We start from the raw sequence: 23,967 nt of genomic DNA, 5'->3' as shown, positions 1-23,967 counted from the left end.
ATAATATTACTAATTATGTTATTATGTTATTACCTAATTAATATGTCTTTTCTACACGGTATTATGTTATTACTTTAATACGTGAATATAGAAACAATATTACCAATTAATAGATATTAGTAATTTCCATTTTACATTTTTTACCAAATAAGCTTTATTAATTATTTGACTAATAAAATATTTAATTAATTGACTACAAAAGTTTGAGAGTGAAAATGAAATAGGAGAATTTTACTTTTATATATAGTATAAATTAAGCCAATAACATAGCCCAAATTAAAATTAGAGACTCAAATAACTCAATACAATGCGGTCCAATATTATTAGCCATTTAGTGGTTTTTTTTTTTTTTTTTGAAAGAGAGAGATGTAACATTTTCCATATTGAAAATGCATATTATGGTACAAGATTATTATGGCCTTAAATGACCATTAAGTGGTGCCATAATTGGTGTTGTAACGGCTGTAACGAAACTGTTACAAAGTCTATATTGATGGTTAATAGACTATATATATATATATATATATATATATATGATAGGTCCTCCACTACTTAGGACACAGTCATTTTGACATTCATACATCATCTATACTTTCCTGAGAGCAAGTGAGAGACATACTACTATAGCAAGGCAAACTACAACAAATTCAAGGCAATTCAAAAGGAACAACTATTGCTAGAGGTTAGTCTTATGTGAATAGAATATGCTTACGTTTGGTATCAAGAGCCTATTTATCTCTGCCTAGTTGTTTATATTGCATAATATACTTTCGAATTTATATGATATGGAGTACATGATTTACTGTCGAAAATTTATATGCAATATTGAATTTGCTGGAGTTCATATATATATTATGTCTCATGTATACATACTGCAATACCCTCTTTTGCTATATATATTTATTTTCCGAAATACATGTTCGTGGGTATATATAATTTGTATTTTTGAAAAAAAAAACCAACCTGTTGTTACGGAGAGTTTATTTTCTCCGTTTTCGATCTCTGTTTTTTGGCCACTTGCCGACGATCGTGTAACGGTTTCGGATGGTCGGAGGTGCGCTATCTTCTCCGGTGCTCGGTGAAGAGGACAGGCGGCGGCGGCGAAGCTGGTTCCCGGCGACGTCGCTACTTCCCTTTCTCCCTCAGGCGGCAGCAGCGAAGGCGGTAGCAAGGCGGGGCTTCCCGGCTTTCGATCGCCGCTTTCTCTCTCTCTCTCTCTGCTTGATGGTCGCGGTCTGTTGGTGCGGCTGGTGACGGCGGAGGGATGGCGGCGGTAGGTCTCGGGTGAGGGTGGCGAGCGGCGGTGCTCTGGCCGGCGCGTCTTCCGACGATCTCTCCCTATCTCGGTCTGCCATGGAAGTCTCCCTCTCTCCTTTAGCGTGCGTTGGTCAACTGCAGCTAGGTTTTAATTTTGTTTAATGTATTTAAAATAAAAACTTTTTTTTCTAGGCATGTATGCTTTGATCTATTTGTTTTAGATTCATGTACATTCTTTTTTGGCCTACTATTTGCATTGTTTATTTTTATTCAAACTGCAATTTGTTTTTTAAAGTATTGAACATTATATTGTCTTCAATGAAATTTTCATTCAAATTGCAAATTGAATTTGAATTTAATTATTTAGTAACTCATATATGAAATTGTTATAATGTTTGTGCAATTTGTTGTTTAATATGAAGTTTATGTATTTGTAATATGCATATTATGTCCAATAGGTATAATATTTAGTTTTTTAATTATGCAATTTATTTTATTTTTTTTTGAAGGTAAACGTAGCTATTCCATTAATTCATAACATAAAGCGTTAACATCAACGATCAATGAAATGGTAAACCATTCCTTACAGTCAGACATAGAAACAACTTTTCTAACTATGCTATAGAAAACTTGAATCGCAGACTGTTTCATAACTATGCTCCTATGTTCCTTCAAGGAGCTTAAAGCTTCATCAAAGATCTGGGTCTTCGTCATCATTCTTTTTTGCTCGCCCAGGATAAGATCAGCACTTGCCGAAACCAAACTAAACGATTTATGCTAATGATAATGAAAAGCTCGTGAAAGTAACGAGAGGAAGAAAGCCCGTGAAAGTAACGAGAGGAAAACACAATAATAGAGAAAATAAAAAGTGGTAAAGCCAAAGTAGGGTTGGGAGTTCAAGACTACCAAGACAAACCCCAATACCTACCTACTATTATTTTATTCAAAGGGAAAGAAAACGGAAGAAGAAGATCTGTGGCGGTGGTCGGAGGCGGATGGAGCTGCGACGGTGGTCGAGGCAAAAGAAGAGCGAGAGCAAACGTAGAAGGTGACCAAAACCGCTGGCTCAAAGCTCCATTAGAGCTCTGGCCAGAGGCCGGCGATGGAAGCCGAAGTTGAGCAGCAGAAGAGAAAGGCTTTTTGTTTTAGAGAGAAAAGGGAGAATTATGCAATTTATTTTTATGCCTTAGAAAAACATATTTTAGGAATTAGTTAAATTCCTTAGTATATTGGACTTTAGCATATTGCGTATATAGTAGTACATAAGGTTTAGTACAACTACGGTAGTGACTGAAGATTAGCCGTTAAGTTCAAAAGTTCATCTATCCTTAAAGCTCTTTTCCAAACCATGAACATCAAAGTTTTGAATGAACCCTTCAGAACAATTTTGTTATAATGTGAAAATGCATGACCCGGGAAAAGTTTCTTAGGAAGAAAACTAGAATAGCCAATGTGTTACTGGTTCCCTTGGAATCTTACTCTATCTAAGGAGTTGGTTTTTAATGAAGCTTTGTCCCAACCAACTTTCCTGAGAGTATACTTGGGAACCCATAGTAGATGCTGGCAAGGACTGGAGGTGCGAGGCATACCTTAATCCCTTTCGCCATTTTGCACGCCATATTAAAAGTCTCAGGGCGAATGGTTGCCGTTGGGTTGCCCGGTAGTGCGAACGTACAGAGCCAACACGCTAGAAATGCTGCTAAGTAGACTTCCTGTTCAAGATTTGGGGGGATGTTTAGTTCGACGAAGGGTGCTTCACTCACGTGCGACCATCTAGGAGCAGTTTCAAGGATCCCGCTTGGGTTGTGAGTAGCCTTTGGTCGAGATTTCTTATTCTCTTTTTCAGTTGGAGGAGCTGGATATCTTCGGGTTTTCCTGCAACAGAAGTCGATCCATCGGGATGCTTGTTGAGTCAAATGGAAAAACGCCTCGAATAAGTGCGCACAGCATGTGTATGAACCCTTGTTCAAGTCCAAGGCGTTTGGGATGCGCTCATCGTAGATATCCCCAAGCAATGGCAACCCTCCAAGCATGTACAAATCTCGCAGCAATATGGATATCTCGCCAAAGGAGGTAATTAATGTGTTGGTTCGTGGGCACCACGCTTCGCAAAAAGCTTGGACAATGTCAACGTTGCGGTCATATGTGAATAATGACGCGAACACGGCATCATATATCATGCCTTCCCTTAGAGGTTTTCTGAAGAAGTTAAGTACATCTTCAGCCCATTCCCAGTATCCTGGAGTGTAAATGAATTCGCCTCTAAAATCGATGTCGTTACCCCACTTGACCTCATCATCAATTATGCGATTCCCCAGCGTGGGAAGGATGTCCGTGGAAGGTTCGTGTTTCAATCCCGGTTGCAAAGTCTACACTTTGGACGGTGGAATGTTATACTCAGGAGTCCAATTGCGTTCGTGATACGACACTGTGAGCTTTGGCGATGAAGGGGATGCAAGGGGTTGATTGACGGCCAATGTGACTTTGTGGTCGCTCTTGGTGCTTGATATCACCAATTTCCTTTGTCCTTCGAACCATTGTTCTTGAAATTGCACCATCTTTGAGCCGCGTTGAGATTATGTAAAAATTGAGAAAAATTACTGCAAAAAATAATGATGATAATGATTAAGGTTATCATTATTATTTTCATCATTATTAACAAAGTTATTATTATTATTATTATTATTATTATTATTATTATTATTATTATTATGATCTAAGATATAATATAATAGTAATAATTAACTTTGTTGTTATTTAGAGTTATGAAAGTAAAAAACAAAAGAAAAAGCAAAACACAAAAGATAAAGAAAAACGAAAGGAAAAAAAAATGAAAAGAAACAGAAATTAAAAAAAAAGCAAAAAAAAAAGAAAAAAAAACAAAAGAAAAACGTAAAAGCAAAACAGAAAGAAAAAGAAAGAAGCAAAAAAAAAAAACGTAAAATCAAAACTGAAAAAAAAAAAAGCGAAACAAAAAAAAACCTCCAGTATATGTTATGTATATAATAGATTAATGGGCATTAAAAGTGAAAGTGGTGAGGTGATATTTTAGTGTTTGCTTCATTCCCCAATAAAGCATCACGTGAAGGCTCTGTAGTGGTTCAGAGTTTGAGGTCCTTCTTTTCAAGCTTTGGTGGGTTTTATCTCCAGCCCTTGTCTGAGTTCTTTTCCAGTAAACCAAGAGATCCACAAAGGAGGAGTCCAAACGCCTCTCCAAGGAAACGGTCACCGCCGCCGACGCGCAATACTCCCACCTTCAAGTCCACCGCGCCAAGAGTAAAATTTCCGTCCACGACCCCTTCACTGCAAAGAACTCCGGTGTCGATGCTCGAGCAGCCAAGGACAAGCTTGAGCTGAAAGCCGTCAGGGATGGGGCTACGAGCTATGCTGCCTTGGAGAGAAAGGCGGAGTTATATGATAAGCTAGTGAGAGGAGAGCTTTCTGATGAAGAAGATCAAGAAAAGTATTGTGTTGATTTCCTTCGCAAAGGTCTAGAACAAGAAGAGCCAAAACATATCCTCTACATATAATCCAGGCGAGGGGCTCCAGCGACCCAGCGAACGCGGCGGCGTCAACGGTTGGGCAGTCCAACGAGAAACTCCGTCAACAACGGAAATCCGTCTACTCCGAGTAGAAACCCACTCTCGGGCGGCATCAATGATACCGCGCTCCGGTGGTTGTTCTACTCGGCAGACTTCCCGTTGCTCTTCGTTGTAGCAATTTGACAAGGAGGGAAGACTTTGGCGGTCCCGGTTGGAGAACTCCGACAACAACAGAAACCTGGGTACTCCAAGTAAAAACCCACTCTCGGCCGGCATCAATAATACCGCGCTCCGGTGGTTGTTATACTCGGCAGGTTTCTCGTTGCTTTGTTCTTGAGTTTATGAACTCCGTTGATCTTTGAGTCTTGAGTTCTTGTTGTTTCTTTAATGCTCTTCCTACCCTATAAATGAAAATGCATATGGGGAAATAGTAAGAGTGGATAATTTACCTGATTGAGAAGCGGATCACCGATGCTCTTCCTTGCTCTTTCTTGATTCTTTGTTTCGTTGATTGCTGTGGGTTTGGAGGTATTGAAGGAGGTATTTATAGTGTACTGTCAGGAGGTGTTGGAGTCGGATTACACTTCTAATGTTATCATGATTGAACAAAATAGTTGGATAATTAGATTTTGAGTTTCGCTGAAATCACGTATGAGATAAGCTGGAGCTTTGATTCTGTTATGTCATCCTACGGCTGTTAGTGTTGAAGAGGAGTTTAACTGTTAGTGGACCCTAATTTCGTTTGGGGGTTAGTTTAGCTCCAGTATGACTCAACTTGATCCAATGATTTTGGGCTCACAGAATGTCCAAGCACATAATTGGGCTCATAGAATTAAAAGTTACCATGCCAATTTAGCCTTTTGGTTTTGGGTTCGTGAAATATCAAGCATACGTTGGGCTCAAGGAGTCTAGATGCACAATAACGAACTTAAAATATTATCTGTTAAAAAAGGGGCTATTTGTTAAGTTTCGAGACTTTCTCGCTCCAAGCACATCAAGCAGCATGTCCCAACAAGTCTCGAGGGGGCAATTTGTATACACGGAAAATTTGAACCGACAAATGGACCGGTTAAATTATTATTGGGCTCATTTTGAGATTGATTATTGGACCAATTTAATTAATTGGGTCATGATAATTAATTTAATTAGCCCAATTAAATTGATGTTGAGTAATTGAATTAATGAGCCGAGCCCAATTCCTATTTGAATTTAATAATAATTATAATTATAATTTAAATATAATTTTATTATATTTGAATTTAATAATTATAATTAATTTGAATTTGAATTAGATGATAGAGTTTTGAACCTGGACTTGATTGTGGCAATGTTCATTCCTCTTAATTAATTAATTAATTAAGGAATTTGTTGAGGGAAGTTGGTTGCACACTCCACTATAAATAGAGCCCCTCATTTCACATTTAAAACACACCTTGAAGATTGAAGACTTGAGAGCTTTTGAAAGCATTGAAGGCATTTTGAAGCAGTTAGAGGCTTGAAGTATTTTGACGGTTCTAGTTGAATATCACGGCCTTGAATCCCGAAAGGCCACACCACTTGAATTCCGGAAAGCTACGTCATTTGAATCCCGGAAGCTACGTCAGTTGAATCCCGGAGGCTACACTATTTGAATCCTAGAGGCTACGTCACTTGAACCAGGAGGCACTTCAGTAGAACACGTCAGTGAAGAATCAGAGGACTATACAAAGATTTTGTACCCACACCTTCAATTACACACACATTGTAACCCGATATTGTGAATATATACAATTTCGCATTTTTTGTGTTTACAGTTACCAATCTCATTTTTCGAGCATATTCGACCAACTTTATGTTTTTCCTAACCAGATAACAATTGGGAAAAAGGCTTATTCGTGCAATGTAGTAAAGTTTTTAGCCGGGTTAGTCTTCCGGGTCTTATGTGATCGAGAAGAACTTACCCGAACACAATGACTTGATTGTTTGAGAGAAATATAACCCGAATAGATTGTATAGTCGCATCGCCTTCACGCAATTTGTCAAAATACTCCAGGCACGTGAGATTAGTTGGATTGTGGCCATCCCGACCACTCCATGAAGAACATGTGTGAGTCATGCTACAAGCTCGGCATGTTGTTCCCTCCAGACCCCTATATAAGTTACATTTAATTTGTGAAAAAAGACCTTTTTTTTTTTGGAAGAACTGAAAGATATTGTAACTAAGATCAGGAACCTCTGACCTATTACATTAACATTAATACTAAAATTCAAAATTAAATCCAGAACCCGATGAAATAACTACATCAATGTGGCACTGTTTTTGGGGACTGGTACAATCAGCTACGATTTTTAGCTTTATCGTTCTCGGCCATGTATCCATATCTCGATTTCTTCAATGACGGGGATTCTGACAACAACACCTCTGATCTTTGGTCTCGCATAGGACCACATGTATACCTCAATCAGTCGCCACCAGAAACATCCGTTCCCCCAGATCCAGTCAATGTCAACGTGGTAAATCAAGGATATACATATTCGACCGCACCAAGTCAAACATCATACATTTTCCTTGCCAATCCAACAACCGTTCGAGATTGGCAAAGTTCACCCCGATATTACGTCGCTGCCTATTCACATCCACCGATCCTTGCCCCGTATCCACCTAAGTATCCATAACTGTTCTACATGGCGACCCAGTTATGCCAGATATGATAGTGCCAGCAGCAACACGGATGCAAATGGCAATTGACCAGAACTTTGTAGAGCTAGATATGAACGTAGAGGGAACGTAGAGGGAACGTAGAACCAAATCGACCCCTTGCTCGACCTCACTAGTTAGCTCAAACTAGTTTGGGCCCAAGGGGGGCTAAGAAGATAGTGTACCTCGACGTAACACATTTGACCGGATTCGGGCACCAGCTTGGGACTAGTTACGTGACACCCCCGAATTCAAATACTAGAGTCTAGGTTAATTATAAGCTTATGCAGGGGAAATATATTTAAAAAAATTATACTAATTAATACAGAGTTTAAAGTCTAAAACTCAAAAGCATCACACGGTGAGTGTTACTATGATTAAAATCTAAAACACATCATACATCAACCAAACAGTAGGGGTTCTAGCATCATAACAAAACAAAAGTACTAGTGAGTCAAGTCAAATGTCTACAAAGTCAAACCCAAAATAAACTACATCACGAGAGAGTACAGCTAGGGGACTACTAAAAGGGTAATTCTACCAACTACCGATACTACCGCCGCCCCCATCATGCATCCATAGGACCTGAAAATGGGTAAGTTCAAAATAGGGAAAATAGAGAGTTAGCATAAAATGCTAAGTATGAACCACTCATCTACATACAATCGATACATTTATATAGATTTAGAAAATACGTGGTTTTGTAGTTAAAAACGGTTTGAACCAGGGGTTTTAGAAATATTTGGTTGAAAACACACTTAACTCAAATGAGACACCACATAATGGCCAAGTAAAAGGTTGCAAGAGCATATCATAAGAGATACATATATAAGCATAGAATAATAGTAATAGTAGTATACATTATAAGGCTTCCAATAGATATAATTGTTAGAAAAATAGCATAAAATGGCAATTTTAGCTAGTGACTATTTTGTGGTACAAATATATATGTGGGGTCCACATCCGATTTGGGTCGGGTTAAAGTGGATTCGGGTTCTTCGTAGTTAGACGAAGAGATTGATATATAGTACGCACAAAACGAATAATGGGTGAATGAGAAATTGGTTCTCAAAGTTGACCCATTTGAGTTGAAAAAATGGTGAGAAAAGCTTTAGAATAAGGCTTTGTCCCACATTGGTTTGGGAAGGGGGTTTGCACCACTATTTATACAAGAGTCTTTCTTAGGCTTAGTGAATTGTGTAGCATAAAGGCTCTCTCTCGCGCGCAGGGGGGGTGCAAATCAAATCCCAAAATGAGCCTGAAAAGGCTTGACTCGTGTGCGCCGACACCTGCGGGCACGAATGTCGTTTGGAACTTGGCTGCCATATCATTGGTAATCTGATGAACTCGGAACTTATGAACTCGGAACTTGGCCTTGTCGTGTATGATTCGGGTTGTGATCTATCAGGGTTGTAGTGTTCGACTGTTACAAGGGTTACAAGCCTAGGTTTATTATCTGATTAAATGCTATTTAATCCTTTAACTCCTATATGATTGTAGAAGCAGCAGATTTACAACACAAGAAATTGTTTTCTCTCTAGAAGCTCTACTTCTACTCCTTTCTTGCTTAGTATATACAAGCTATTGTTCTTGTTCGCCGGGTTTCGTAGTTTGAGTGCTCAAACTCGAAATCGAAGCTTGTTTTATCCTGGGAAACCTAGACTACAACGCTCCTAGCACCAAGGGAGGTAGCAAATAAGATTATAAGGACAGTGTAGTGAGTACACGACTCAAGCTTACCTTTTTCCAGAAAATCCTTTCGTATTTGTGCTTGTTAATTTTCAGAAATATTATTTTCATAGTAATATTTATTAACAAGCTTAAAACCTTATTCCTTTTCTAGTTTGTCTCTAATTTCCTTGAAGAAATGGAGAACCTTGCATTTCCAGTTTATGGTGATGAGAATGTTGTTGAGAACAACAGTGGTGAGAACAGTAACAATGTTGCACATTCATTCCCAGGCACCAGTGAATGTCTGTTCACAAGATGGTGTGGGCATTAAGGGGTACATCCCTACGATGCGGGTACCTATGGTACCAAGTGGTTTGGCCAAAAGGCCGGAGAAGTTCACTAGTTCGAACTTCAAGAGGTGGCAGTAAAAGATGCTGTTCTACTTGGCAACTCTCGGCTTGGCAAGGTTCTTGACCGAGAAAGCTCCTGAGTTAAAGGAAAATGATCCACAATCTGTGATGGCGGTTGGGTTTTGGAAGGATTCGGACTTCCTTTGCCACAACTACATTCTGAACGGGTTGTGTGATGCTCTATACGATGTATATCGTAAAATTGGCACAGCGAGAGTGCTGTCTCGCTGTGGGAAACATTGGATCACAAGTACAAAAGTGAGGATGCCTGCGCAAAGAAATTTGTTGTTGGCCAATTCCTCGACTTTAAAATGGTTGATTCCAAGATCGTGCTAAGTCAGGTTGAAGATTTGCAATTAATCTTTGACGAGATCCGTGACGAGGGCATGCAGATTAGTGAGTCCTTTCTAGTGGCATCTATGATCTACTTGTTGCCTCTAGGATGGAAGGACTTCAAAAACTACCTTAAACACAAGCGAAAGGAAATAAACCTGTAGGACCTGATCCATAGACTCAGAATTGAGAAGGGGAACAGGAAAACTGACGGGAAGGGTCCTGTCTTTGGTGGCACTAAGGCCAACGTGGTGGAGCACGGTCAACACTCCAAGAAGGCTAAGAAGGACAAGCAGAAACTAGGTCAAAAAGGTGGCATTACCAAGGGCAAGTTCCATGGTAAGTGCTACAAATGTGGCAAGACTAGCCATAAGCCATGAAAACCTTTGGCCGGCAGGATCGACTAGCCAGGATTTGGCGATTCACTCAGCATGCGCCTAGGCGTACTCCTCAGTATCTTGCCTGAATTTCTCTAACTTCTTGTAGGTAGTCAGCGCCACTAGACGAGTAGTCTACAACTCCATCACTAGCTACTCGTTGTGCCGCTGCTCGGCTTTCAAGGTAGAGGCAGAGGTAGCCAATTGGAAATTCAGTGCCTTCAATTGTTTATCGTGGTCCGCCCGAGTAGCATGCATGACCTCCAGCTCAAAGAGGTTGGCCTTATGACGATGGCGAAGTGCGATCTAGGCTATCAACGACTACCAAGTAGAAGGAAAATTAGAAAACGAAGAAAAACGCTAAGTGTAAAGCATGTAGGATCCCGACTGGGTAAGCGGAATACCTGGTAGGTGCGATGGGCGACTCCTCGTAGAAGGTCGTTTGCGTCTAACCCTTCGATGGAGTCCAGGTCCTGGGGGAAGACCACCTTGTCCAGCGACTTAGTCATAGGGAACTTTCCCTTATGAATGGCATCGCTCTCATTGGCCTCCAGGCCGACTAGTATTCTCTTGGCAGCAGGACGCTCAATGATTGTGTCTCTAGGGCGCTTCTTCCTTGACCGACAACCCAAGAAGCGCATGGGACAGCTAGGATTCCAACTTATCCAAAAACCATTGACCTTTGTGAGAGGATTCCAACTTATACAAAAATTTACGGCCATCCTGAGCACGGATTTGGGAGCGACCAAATCAATCGCGGTCAGTTGGAAAACTGGTGGAAAAGGGCTAGAGAGGATTTGTAACACCCCCATTTTCTTAACTAAAATTTTTCATTAAGTTTGGGTCTCTTGAGTTATTTATTGATCGAGTCTCCCTTGTTCTTTGTTGTCGTATGGATATGCTTCGGGGACGAAGCATCCTTTAAGGGGGATAGATTGTAATACCCGGTTATTTTACAATATGGTTCATAATTATATGAATTTATTGTTAGATATTATGTGACCAAAAAAATATTTTGAGGGTATTTTATTAATATTAATTTAAAAATATTATAGTTTCCTAATTCATATTATCTTATGAATATTATATTGAGTTTAATATTTTCCCAATCTGAGTAATCATAATATATCAGATGTAGTATGTACGTATGCCCCATCATATATTCATAATTAAATTCCTAATCCTAATTATATTATCCTCTACATATAAATATCATTCCTGAGATAACCCTAATTCTATATATTTCTTTCCTCCTCTGTGTCGCCATTCCCTCTCTCTCTCAAACAAATAAAACCCCAATTTTCTCCCTATCCATCATCAATTAGTTCTAAACTAGCAGACAAGGATAATCAAGAATTTCTAGTGGGTGCAGTAGAGTTTTGGCTCTAGAGTAAGTATCACCAAATTATTACTTTTTCTTAATAAACGTATTATTATTTATTCTTACGTGTTTATTTTGAATTGTATATGAATATATTTTGTGTGGTATATAGATTATGGTGATTTTATGATAATTAGAAGGAAGGATTAAATTCATTGTAGCCACTGTTTGAGAAAATTCTGACAGGCGCAGTTTGAAATCAAAATTCGTGAAAAATACTTTTTGAACTCCGATTAGCCTGAAATTTTATTTAGAGATCCTAGACTTATTATATTTGATGTATATAAAATTATTTTGTTGGAGATATGCTTCATTATTTTTAGAAAAATTTCGTAAAGTTGTGGCAGTGTGCTGTCAGTTAAATTTCTGTGCAGCGCAGTGTTGGAAATAATTTCGAAAAAAATACTTCTAGACATTGGATTGACCTGAAAATTTTTGTGTATAATCTAGACTTGCTGTACTTATTATCTAGAAAATTTTGTGTTAAAATATGCTACCGATTTTCCACAGAAAATTCTACAATCCATGGAATAATTTCTGAAATTTCTGTCAGTTTCTGTTTCTTGTGTCTTGTTGATTATTTGAGCCATGGAGAAGTTGTTTACTTGAGATTATATGCATATGTGTTGGTTACAGAGTTTGGAAAGTTATGTTAATGGGAGGCATATGAATATTTTGAGAAAATGCATACATTTGTATAAGTTCAAGTGAACGGTATTAGTAGTCTATGTTTTGGTTGGCTTGAATTTTGAAAATCTACCATCTTGGAGTGACATATGAGAAATATTGTTATTAATATTTATATAAAGATGAAGGATAATAAAATGTTTTGTTGGGTTGTGATGCCCCTAATGAATTTTAAGGTTTGTGTAGTATCCTGTTGTGAAATTTTGGATACTTGGGTTAAGACCCAGTTGATTGTGTAACGAGCAGTAGAAACGTATCCTGTCTCCATACGACTTTTGATTCTGTTATTCTGATGGGTGGTTAGCTGAGTCTACCACTAGGGTATTTACCCTGTTGAGTAGTAGTCATTAGAAACGTATCATGACTACTAGGACTAGTTACTACCCATTGGACTTGGAAACCCATTGGAGGTGTGCACACTTAAGGTATTAGTTTTGTTCCACTTAAATGGGATTTTTGTGTAGTGTTCAGTAGAGTGATTACTGTTCACTAGGGCTTATTAATTAAGACCCTGCCCATTATTTGAGATTGAATGGGATTTTGTGTAGTGTTCAATAGAGAGATTATTGTTCACTAGGGCTTGATGAAACAAGACCCTGCCCATTGTATTGAGAATGGTGTTCCTCCATGTATATGTACATGTATATATTAACAGTGATTTTGAAAGATATATTACTTTTGAAATGTTCCTAAAATTTCTATTATGAGAAATATTGATTTGGAAATTATGAATTATGAGTATTTTTGAGAAATTATGGGTTTTGCAATTCTTGAATATCTTTGGAGAACTATGATTACTTAGAATATTGTGAGTATTGCTTATTTGCATCTTTATGTTCCAATAATTTTAATGTACACATTTATACATATTATGATCTACAAGTTGTGCTCGAATGTGCTATGTGTATGTAAATAGTTATTTTAGGAGGTGAATTAAATCTTACTTAGCTTTGCGCTAACATTGGATACTCTTTGAGTATATTTCAGGTGCATCTGCATGAGCATGGATTATGAGAGCGATTCGCCACTTCCTAGATAGTTGGTTCGAGTTTCATTTTTATTAGATAATCTAGAGGTTGTATTTAAAAGAAATGTATTTAGTTCATTGTACTAGTATAAGTTATGGGTTATTTTTAGTAGTTGTTTTAGCCTGTGCGTTTAGCTATAAGTTGTATCTAAACGTGGCGGTAGCATCCCTACTTTCTATCGTTTTGTTTTGGGCTTCCGCAATTATAAGATATTTTTAATTAAATAAATCCATTTTAATGAATCCATTTTGGGCTTCAGGTCAATCCAATGTCTAGAAGTATTTTTTTCGAAATTATTTCCAACACTGCGCTGCACAGAAATTTAACTGACAGCACACTGCCACAACTTTACGAAATTTTTCTAAAAATAATGAAGCATATCTCCAACAAAATAATTTTATATACATCAAATATAATAAGTCTAGGATCTCTAAATAAAATTTCAGGCCAATTGGAGTTCAAAAAGTATTTTTCACGAATTTTGATTTCAAACTGCGCCTGTCAGAATTTTCTCAAACAGTGGCTACAATGAATTTAATCCTTCCTTCTAATTATCATAAAATCACCATAATCTATATACCACACAAAATATATTCATATACAATTCAAAATAAACACGTAGGAATAAATAATAATACTTTTATTAAGAAAAAGTAATAATTTGGTGATACTTACTCTAGAGCCAAAACTCTACTGCACCCACTAGAAATTCTTGATTATCCTTGTCTGCTAGTTTGGAACTAATTGATGATGAATAGGGAGAAAATTGGGGTTTTATTTGTTTGAGAGAGAGAGGGAATGGCGACACAGAGGAGGAAAGAAATATATAGAATTAGGGTTATCTCAGGAACGGTATTTATATGTAGAGGGATAATATAATTAGGATTAGGAATTTAATTATGATTATATGATGGGGCATACGTACATACTACATCTGATATATTATGATTACTCAGATTGGGAAAATATTAAACTCAATATAATATTCATAAGATAATATGAATTAGGAAACTATAATATCTTTAAATTAATATTAATAAAATACCCTCAAAATATTTTTTTGGTCACATAATATCTAACAATAAATTCATATAATTATGAACCATATTGTAAAATAACCGGGTATTACAGGATTCCCACTCAAGGCGATGGGCACCAGCTGACCGGGCACCAACTAGTAGTAGTTGATAAGAGTAGAAAGAAATGAGAAAGGCGGGACTCAGAAGTCGCAGCGGACTGACTGGTAATGAATACCAGCGAAACCACCATCTGGTAGGTCCTTCATCAGTCACCTACCAGCTTCTTGGGTCTCTACTATCTGGCCGAGCAATCGGCGACCGTGATTATAGTCAACGATAGAAAGGGAAGAGCGGCGGCCTGCCGGCCACCCCAGGTCCTCAAAGAAGCCCATATCTCTATCGATCACCGGTTGGACTGGAGCGACGGAGGTTGCTCGAGTGGTGGGCGCTAAATGGTAATAAGAAGCTGCTGGGTAGATAGGACACCTTGACGACGGGTAGACGAAGACGGAGAGGAAGTGACGGAGGAAGATATTTTAAAAGAGCTTAAGGAGTAGACGAAAAAGAAAGAAAGAAACAGGCCTTAGAAGAAAGTGGGGCAATGGTTGGAACGGACTGCGAGAAGGGCTAATTGAAGAAGGAGGGAAATGACTGGAAAAATGAGAGAGATAGCATCGGAAGTTTTGGGATAGTGGAAAGAAGAAATGGAGGGAGGAAGAGAGGTATTTATAGAGGAGTTCGATCGCTCGGACGGCGGCACGTGGCAGGCATCGGACGGATGGAAGGCAGTCGTAATGTTTGACAGATGCAACGGTTATTCTTCGAAAAGGTAACCGATGGGAATCGAGGAGGCGCAATGATTGCGCCGCATTGATTAGGAATCGTTGCGGAACTAGTCAAAAGAAGCGTGATTAGTTGGGAGGATAATAGAACAAAGTTGAGACCCGGGCAAGTAGCGATATTATAGTCAGCTACACTGCAAAATTGACAAGGTGCTAATTGCATGCGTGCGGGCACCGCGCACCAAGGGATTCGCTTAAAGAGTTACTTTCCCGAGTCGATGCCTTGCAAGAAATCAAGAAAGTGATGGACTAGTGATGGATACCCCTGACTGGGGTACCCGACCCGAATGGCCCAAGTATTTGGAGCCCGCCGACTGGCTAGAGCTTTCCAACTTATGGCCCGGGTAGAAGGACCCGAGTGGCCCAGTTGACACATGCAGTCGGGAAGCGGTGCCCGACCAGGTGCGCCCTAAAAGGCAGCGATAATACAAAATCAGACATTTATGGCGAATCTGTTGGTCCCAAGGGGATGGGGTACAAGTCTAGAGGGGGGGTGAATAGACTTGTATAAGATTTTGCAAATCTTATCGACCTCTCGTGTGTATTGAACTTAGGATGTTTAGGTTCGATACCTCACGAGGTGAAGACAAAGTTTTATGCGCAGCGGAAATGTTATCCCCTTTTAGTTAGCACGAGTTTGAGTTAGTTCGAGAGGTGTGTTTATATGTAGTGCAGTCGAGAGGTTAGCGAGAGATAAAAGCAGTAAGTAAATGCAAGAGAGATTTTTAAGTGGTTCGGCCAACCCGCCTACGTCCACTCTTCTTCCAGAAACTCCCTGGAAGGATTGCACTAAAAACTTCCCTTTTTAGTACAATATCGAGCGCTTGAGCTTTGATCACGAAGCCCGCCTCAAGCCTCAGGTTTTTCGCCCCGCTTCTTGTTACTCCACCTATCGAGCACTTGAGCTTTGATCACCAAGCCCGCCTCAAGCCTCAGGATCTTCACAAGACAGCTCCCAGGTTACTCCGCCTCTCCAAGGTCTTTCTCCTCGCTTCCAGCTACTCCACCTCTCAAGCACTTGACCTTTGATCACCAAGCCCGCGTCAAGCCTCAGGTTTCTTTCACTCGGACAGCTGCCAGGTTACTCCACCTCTCTTGCTTAATCCAAAGCAAGGTGTTTTTGGTTGTCACAGTTGAATGTAACAGACTCCAATCTGACCACAAGCTATCGTTGAATCAACTTCAATGTAGAGCAGCTTCGGTCACCTTCTAGATGTATAACAGTTTAAGCTTTGTAACTCTCTTAAACACTAAGATGTGTTTTCTCACTGTTTTGAATATCAGGATGATATTCCAAGTTGAGTACTTGCACTTGAACGTTTGAATCAGACACCTCTTTCGAATTTTCTAACTCTCTTCACCTTTCTTGCTTTGTGTCTTCACGTCCTTTTTATATGAGAGTTGAGGAATAATTCTGTTGGAGGGAAAATTATTCCGTTTCAAATTTGTCTCCCATGCTGATCATGGGTCTTGCATATTTTCAGCATATTTCATGGAGTGGTGATCTTGTAACTTGAACCTCTTTGTCTTGTAGTGAATATTCCATAGTTCACTTTCTTGAGTCCATGCTCCACTTTCGTCTTTTGGTAAAAGTTATTCTTTTTATATTCCCATTATTCCTTGTTTGTAGGGAATCAGACCACTTCAGCATTGGTGCACCTTTTGACCGTTTGTGGTGGAAATCTGACGTGTCATCCATTTCCGCCCATTTTGAAATCTTCACGTTCGGCACCTCTTCATTATTCTATCTCCATGATATTCTTCTTCTCCAAACTTTAAGTATGCTTCCTGGCCGTCATTCAGCTTTGTTGGAGAATTGTTAGTGTATCGAGACCAAGGTTGATATCTTGATTGCTTGATGTCTCGAACTCAAATATCGAGAGGTCTATCTCTCGAACTCTGTTTATGTCTCGAACTGGATAGCTGTATCGAGAGGTCCTACCTCTCGAACTCTACTTATGTCTCGAGACTTAGTTGATGTCTCGCAGACCCTTATTCCTCCAGTGTTGTCCCATGCTTTCTTTTGATCTGTCTATATGATTACAACACACGAGACTTCTAAGATGTTCAAACAAATTTACCTCAAGCTTAAATATTTTCCGAGTTGAGCTCAAAGTTACCCGGTTGTATTTTCGCTCTTGGTTTACTTGTCGAACTTACAGCGTTTTGCCTATGTATCGAGACTTGGGGATTTCTACTTAACAGTTGGTATCATCAAAACCTATTACATGATGTTCCTAACAATTTCCCCCTTTTTGGTGATGCCAACACTTATACTTACTCTATATGGCTGATTTGATAGAAAGAATTAACATAGATTTTATTTTTCAGCGCATATGGTAAGTTTGACAAATACTCTACTAAAACATGAATAATAGAACTCACGCAACACCCCCAGCAAAAGATATATATATGATTATAAAAGGGAATGTTTACAAAGCAGAGTTTAGTAGAAAAGTTTAAAAGAAATAAGACCAAGAACAACATAGACATCAATACATTGAAATAAGATGGAGTTTGGACCGCAAGAGCTTACTTCTTGTTGGCTTTCCTCTTCTTGTTAATGGCTTCTCGTGTCTTGATGGGGTCTTTCGGATATACCAGGCTTATGTATTCATCTGTGACATCTAGATGCCTGTAGTTCCTGTAGGCTTCCCCCACGAACTCACCATCAATTACTCCATCTTTCCACCAGGCAATGCATTCTTCTGGAGACATATTGCTGTGTGTAGATATCCCAATGGTTTTCAGAAACTTGAATATCTCCAGGGTCAGAATTTGTTCAGTGTCTTCTCTGTTCCCAAACTTAAAGCTTGTCATGAGAAGATCTATCTTCCTTTCTTCTTCTGACTGTTGTTCTTGTCTNATGGAAGTTCCCCCTCAGCGTCACTTCTCGAATCAGTGCTGGGAACTTGGTCGTCTGCTGGTGAGGTTGGAGACGAAGTTTCGATAGGTGCTTCCCTGTTTCCACCTTCGATGGTCGTATCGTCCTCCTCAGTACTCCTCGAACCAGCAGGACTTGGGGCAATCTGCTCTAAGTTCTCATTGGACTGCATTTCGGTCTGCTCCGATGAGTCTGGAATGATAATTATTTCAGGAGCAGTAGGAAAACCCGGCAGTGTGAGCAACGGAACGACACCCTCTTGAACTGTCTGAGCTTCATCGTTGTCAATCGAGGGTGTGGACGCAGGTGGTGGCAAAAGTAGAATAGTGTTAGGTGCCACTCGAAGTGCTTCAGAGGTCTCGGATTCACCTCTCGAAGCTTCTACCTGTTCGTCCAGAGCAGAGTTACTGACTTGGGATAGTGGGATTGCGGCTGTTGCAATATCATCGTGGGCAACCCCAGAAGTCTCTCCTGGACCTCTCGTAAATTCAATGTTTTGTCCCAAGGAGATGGCAGTGGCGAGCCTGATATCTTCTCGAAATTGGGCATCAAGTTCTGGTTCCTCCTCAGGCTCATCCTCGGTTTCTTCAGCTATGCCTTTACCCTTATCAGTTCTTCCACTGTTCAGCTTAAACATTCTTGTTTCGTGGGCAAGGTCTAGGAGTTGATGAGCTGGGATCTCTGAGATACCCAACCACTGGAGTGCAAACTGTTCTTCTGCCTTCATCTCAGCTGCTTGGGCCATCAATTGAGTGAAAGGACTGGTTCTCCAGTTGATCCACCTGATCACCCTAGAGAAGTCATCAAGAATAGGTGCTTCCACTTGAGTAGTGACCTCTTCTTCTCCATCATTCTGTCCGTCAGACAGAACCTCTGTAGTAGTGATCTCTCGACCATTATCCGAGAGATCATCTTCCAATCTGACATCTGCTATTACTTGAGCAACTGATCTATCAATCTGAGCAGATTCAGTGGGTGTCAACTCAACATTTAGAGCATGTTGCACTGGGTCCCTGACCACAATGCCCTGATCATCAGCAGCTACCATGTAATCCTGAGCTTCAGCTGCTGGAACATCTATCTCTCGAACCACCTGTCGTGGTTCTTCTGTATCCCCCTGTACTGGATCACTGATCCCAGTACCTTCAACCTCTTGAGCCTCCTCTCGAGGTTCTAACACAGATTCACCAGTACCCTCAGCAGTAATATCATCATGAAGATTATCACACAAATCTCTTGACAGGGACCTGGTAGGGGGCACTCTCTCAACCTCAGTGGCCAGTGTAGCCTGAGGTTCCCCCTGGGCTTGTGCCCTGTCCTCGAAGGGTACTTGTATTACCGACGGTGTCACCTCTCGAACCTGGGTGACAGCAATATTTTTGGCCCTTTTGGCCCTCAAAGCAACTCTCTGAATCAGAGCATCCAAAGGCTCATCATCAGAGTCCTTCTCCTTGGCTGGGGCTTTCCTTTTGCCCCTTCCTTTTGGCTGTGAGGGAGAAGGTGCAGCCTTAACACCTTTAGCTTTGGGGACTAGAGATTTCGTCCTACCCATATAGGTATTTCGATGAATCTCTTTTCCTTCCCTCAATTCAAAGCCCTTCAGGCTTAAGAGAAATTAAACAACAAAGCCGAAACCAACCTTTTTACTGATCGACAGGTTGGCATTGGAGACTGAGCGCATCACTTGCTGTTGGAGGAAGTTGAAGATAATATGTGCCCAGTCCAGCTTGTTGTTGTTCCAAATGGCATGGAGGATTTTGAGGAGGTCTAGACTAACCTCGTCAGTTCCGGACACCTTGCCGAGCACAAACTTTATGATTAGGTCGGCAGCGAGAGCAAACCTCTCCTTTAGGTGGTACTTGCGGAGGGCAGAGGATGCTCTGGGTGGTGCAGTCGCTAGTCGGATTTTCTCCCAAAAGGCTTGCTTGTCCAAGTCGTAATCCGATAGATTCTTGACTGCTTCCTCCGATGACGCGAAATCAAATGCCGCTCTGAGGTCACCTACAGAGGTTGTGATGGGAAATTCATTGAATCGGCTTTCGATTTTACCCTTCGTGACCTTGGCATTTGCGAACCATTCTGTGAAGTCGAGGGGGTGAACGGTCCGGTAGTCGTGCGTCATGTATTTCATCAGTCCTGCTTTCTCAAACTTCTTCAGGACTTTTTCCGCCATTTTTGGATTAGAAGAGTTGGTGATGAAGCCGTTTTTGTCAAGGATACTCCCCGCCTTGACTTGTTTGATCTGAGAGCGAATGTGTAGCAACTCCCTCTGATATGCGTCGGAAGATGAGGTTGATGTAGAGGATTCGGACGCCATTGATGAAGGTTAGATGTTTTGGAGGGAATGTGTACTGCGTTTAGGATTTGGGGATTTTGGGTAAACGGTTTTAGCTTGAATCCGGGTAAAGAAGAAGAATTTGGCTTTTATATCATGTGGATTCGGGTTGGATATATGGGCAGGGTTGAATATTTGATCCGAGGAGGGATACCGATTAATTTTGAAGAAGTAAAAGGTCAGAAATACCCCTAATAACGGTTATGTATGTAGGATATGGTAAGGGTATTTTGGTAAAGTATAATGCGGTTTTTGGATTGTAGGATATAATGAGATGTTTATACAGGCATGCTCCCATTAACCAAGATAATGCCCTTAAGTGCGGAAAACCGTCAGTAACCGATGACCACGTGGCTAGCATTAATATCCAAAGTTAGCCGTTTCCCCTCATATATTCGTTGAACTTATCAGATTCACCTCTCGAAGGTGAATTGTCTTCCACATGAGTTTAAGGATCTTCCCCCTGAGTGATTGATCCCTAAACCTCCTTATTCCTCCGTCTTGATCTGGTTAAGGATCTTCCCCCTGAGTGATTGATCCCTAACCTTCCTTATTCCTCCGTTCAGAGATATCAGTTTGTTATCTTTCGAAGTGACCTCTCGAACTACCCTTCTTCGAGACATAACGTATATAGACAAACTGATCGGGTGACCTCTCGAACTACCCTTCTTCGAGACATAACGTATATAGACAAACTGATCGGGTGACCTCTCGAACTACCTTTCGAACACAGATTGCAAGAGGAACAAGTTTGATTCATCTAAAAGATATCACTTGGAACATATTCTTAAGTTCATTTAGTGATTTCCAGATACATTACATATGAATCAATATCCTATTAGATTCCCTAGAAACTTTTGTTTGGCCTTGGTCAGCCTTATAGGAATCTATCGTTTAAGCATGAACTAGCCATCTAAAGTCCTATTTCTCTAATAACAGAACTAGGGGTGGCTACTCCCTTTCTTGTTCTTCTCTCCGGAGCTGCTTACGGTAGTTGGGAGTGACCATCTTCATCGCTAATCCTCTTAAGGTCTTTGGATTAGGTATGATCACCCCTTTGACTGCTGCTGACCTCAGAAAGTCCCATCTGGTCTTCCTCTCCATTTCCCTTGGTTCTCCATTTGGTTGAGGAAGGCTCTTTTCCAGAATGTGCAGCAGTAGGAGTCCCACTTATACGGGACTCTTCTCCTGACTCCAGTATCCCATCGTTGTGGATCTCCTCGTATTTGGGGATCCATTCACCTTGGATGGGAATAGGATTCTTGCTTGGATTATCAGGAAGCTCCGCAATCTGTTCACCCTTCGTTGATTCTGGATAGTTTTCTCCTTGAAAATCTTTGGACTTGACTGCCGGTTTCTTTCCTCTATAAAAGAGTGGAACATCATCTTTTCCTTTCTTTTTCTCCATAGGAAGTTGATGATATGAACTTCTGAAAGAAACCCTCTTATTTATAGCCCAATAAGGTTACCACTGTTGAGTCACGGGATGTGATATGAATGACCATTCAATGCTTGTGTAACTCCAAAGCTGCCATAAAGTTGATGAAACCGCCCCTCACATGCGAAACAGTTCATGGCACTAAATACAAGAAGATAAGATTTAACCATTCATTCCAATTCTATCATTCCCAATTCTAACCTTAGTTGAGAAAATCTATTCTCACTTAATGCTTTTGTGAAAATATCTGCAAGTTGCTCCTCCGTCGCAACATATTCCAAAGTTATGTCCTTTTTCTCAACATGGTCTCGGATGAAGTGATATTTGATATCAATGTGTTTCGTCCTGGAATGTAATACTGGATTCTGAGTGATAGCTATGGCACTTGTGTTGTCACACATAATCTTAACCTCTTTACATTCAACACCATAATCCAGTAATTGTTGCTTCATCCATAAAACCTGAGCACAGCAACTTCCAGCTGCTACATACTCTGCCTCAGCGGTGCTTGTAGCTATCGAATGCTGTTTCTTGCTAAACCATGAGACAAGTCTTCCACCTAGAAACTGACATGTCCCTGATGTGCTTTTTCGATCTATTTTACAGCCGGCAAAGTCCGCATCTGAATAACCCATAAGTTCGAAAGATCCACCTCTCGAATACCAAAGCCCAACACTTTGCATACCTTTGAGATATCTAAGGATCCTTTTAGATGCATTTAAGTGACTTTCCTTAGGACTTGCCTGAAACCTAGCACATACACCTACTGCAAAGGATATATCTGGTCTACTAGCAGTTAAATAGAGAAGAGATCCGATGATACCTCGATATGTAGTTTGATCGACCTCTCGACCTTCACTATCGACATCGATACGTAGAGAGGTTCCCATGGGTACTTTGACTGAGGATTTCCCTTCTATATTGTATTTTATGAGCAGATCCTTGGTGTATTTCTCCTGATTGATGAAGATACCTTCCTTAAGCTGTCTCACTTGTAATCCAAGGAAGTAGTTGAGTTCTCCCATCATGCTCATCTCGAACTTCCCTTTCATCAACCTGGAGAACTTCTCGCACAAGTCTGGATTGGTGCTTCCAAAAATGATATCGTCCACATAGATTTGCACCAATAAGATGTGATCCTCATCCTTAATTCTAAACAGTGTTTTGTCCACTAGGCCTTTGGTGAACCCACACTGAAGTAGAAAAGAGGATAAGGTATCATACCAAGCTCTCGGAGCTTGTTTTAAGCCGTAAAGTGCCTTCTTTAATTTGTATACTTTGTCAGTTCCCACGTCCTTCAAGAAACCCGGAGGTTGTTCAACGTACACCTCTTCTTCGAGAAGTCCGTTCAGAAAAGCGCTCTTGACATCCATTTGATATACTTTAAAGTCTTTGAAGGCGGCATATGCGAGAAAGATGCGTATGGCTTCGAGACGTGCCACTGGAGCGAAGGTTTCATCAAAATCTATTCCTTCCTCCTGACAATAGCCTTTGGCAACAAGTCTGGCCTTGTTCCTAACAATAACTCCATCCCCATTCATCTTGTTTCTGAAAACCCACTTTGTACCAATGACATTCTGATGATGAGGTCTCGGAACTAGTTCCCAAACATCGTTCCGTTCAAACTGATGAAGTTCCTCTTGCATGGCTTGCACCCAATCTGGATCACATAGAGCCTCATCGATCACCTTAGGCTCTATTTGAGATAGAAAGCAAGCAAACATGCTTTCTCTGTATGCTGATCTGGTTCGAACTCTGTCACGTACATCTCCAATCACTTGATCAGCAGGGTGACTTCTCAGCCATCTTAGGTCGGGTTGTGGCTCCTCAGTTGATACTTCCGTTGAAGGTTGAGATGTGGGTTGAACATCTATGATCTGGATTTGATCAACTGAGTCAGGAGCTTTCTTCTTGGTAGACTCTTCATCATCTGATTCTGACTGGAGTTCCGCTACGTCTCGAACTATCGACTGCTTGTCTTCGAGAGGTAAGTTTGATCTCTCGATAGACTCTGGCTGATCTTCCTCAGCTGCTTCCGTTGACTTTGATGGTTGATCTGTCGATGCCCTATCATCAAAGGTAACAT

General features: G+C 40.4%; 1 protein-coding gene across 1 annotated transcript; it reads left to right on the top strand.

Moving 5' to 3' along the window:
* Positions 1-4,270: 4,270 nt before the first annotated feature.
* Positions 4,271-4,787, top strand: LOC115999382 (uncharacterized protein At4g18257-like). Its single transcript, XM_031239236.1, has 2 exons — positions 4,271-4,297; positions 4,440-4,787. The coding sequence occupies exons 1-2, from the start codon at positions 4,271-4,273 to the stop codon at positions 4,785-4,787; spliced, it is 375 nt and encodes a 124-aa protein (XP_031095096.1).
* The last annotated feature ends 19,180 nt before the right edge of the window (positions 4,788-23,967 follow it).

Source organism: Ipomoea triloba, chromosome 12, assembly GCF_003576645.1.
Source record: "Ipomoea triloba cultivar NCNSP0323 chromosome 12, ASM357664v1".
Classification (NCBI taxonomy): Eukaryota; Viridiplantae; Streptophyta; class Magnoliopsida; order Solanales; family Convolvulaceae; genus Ipomoea; species Ipomoea triloba.
Note: the sequence above shows the minus strand (reverse complement) of the source record. Positions and strands in the feature narration are given on the sequence as shown.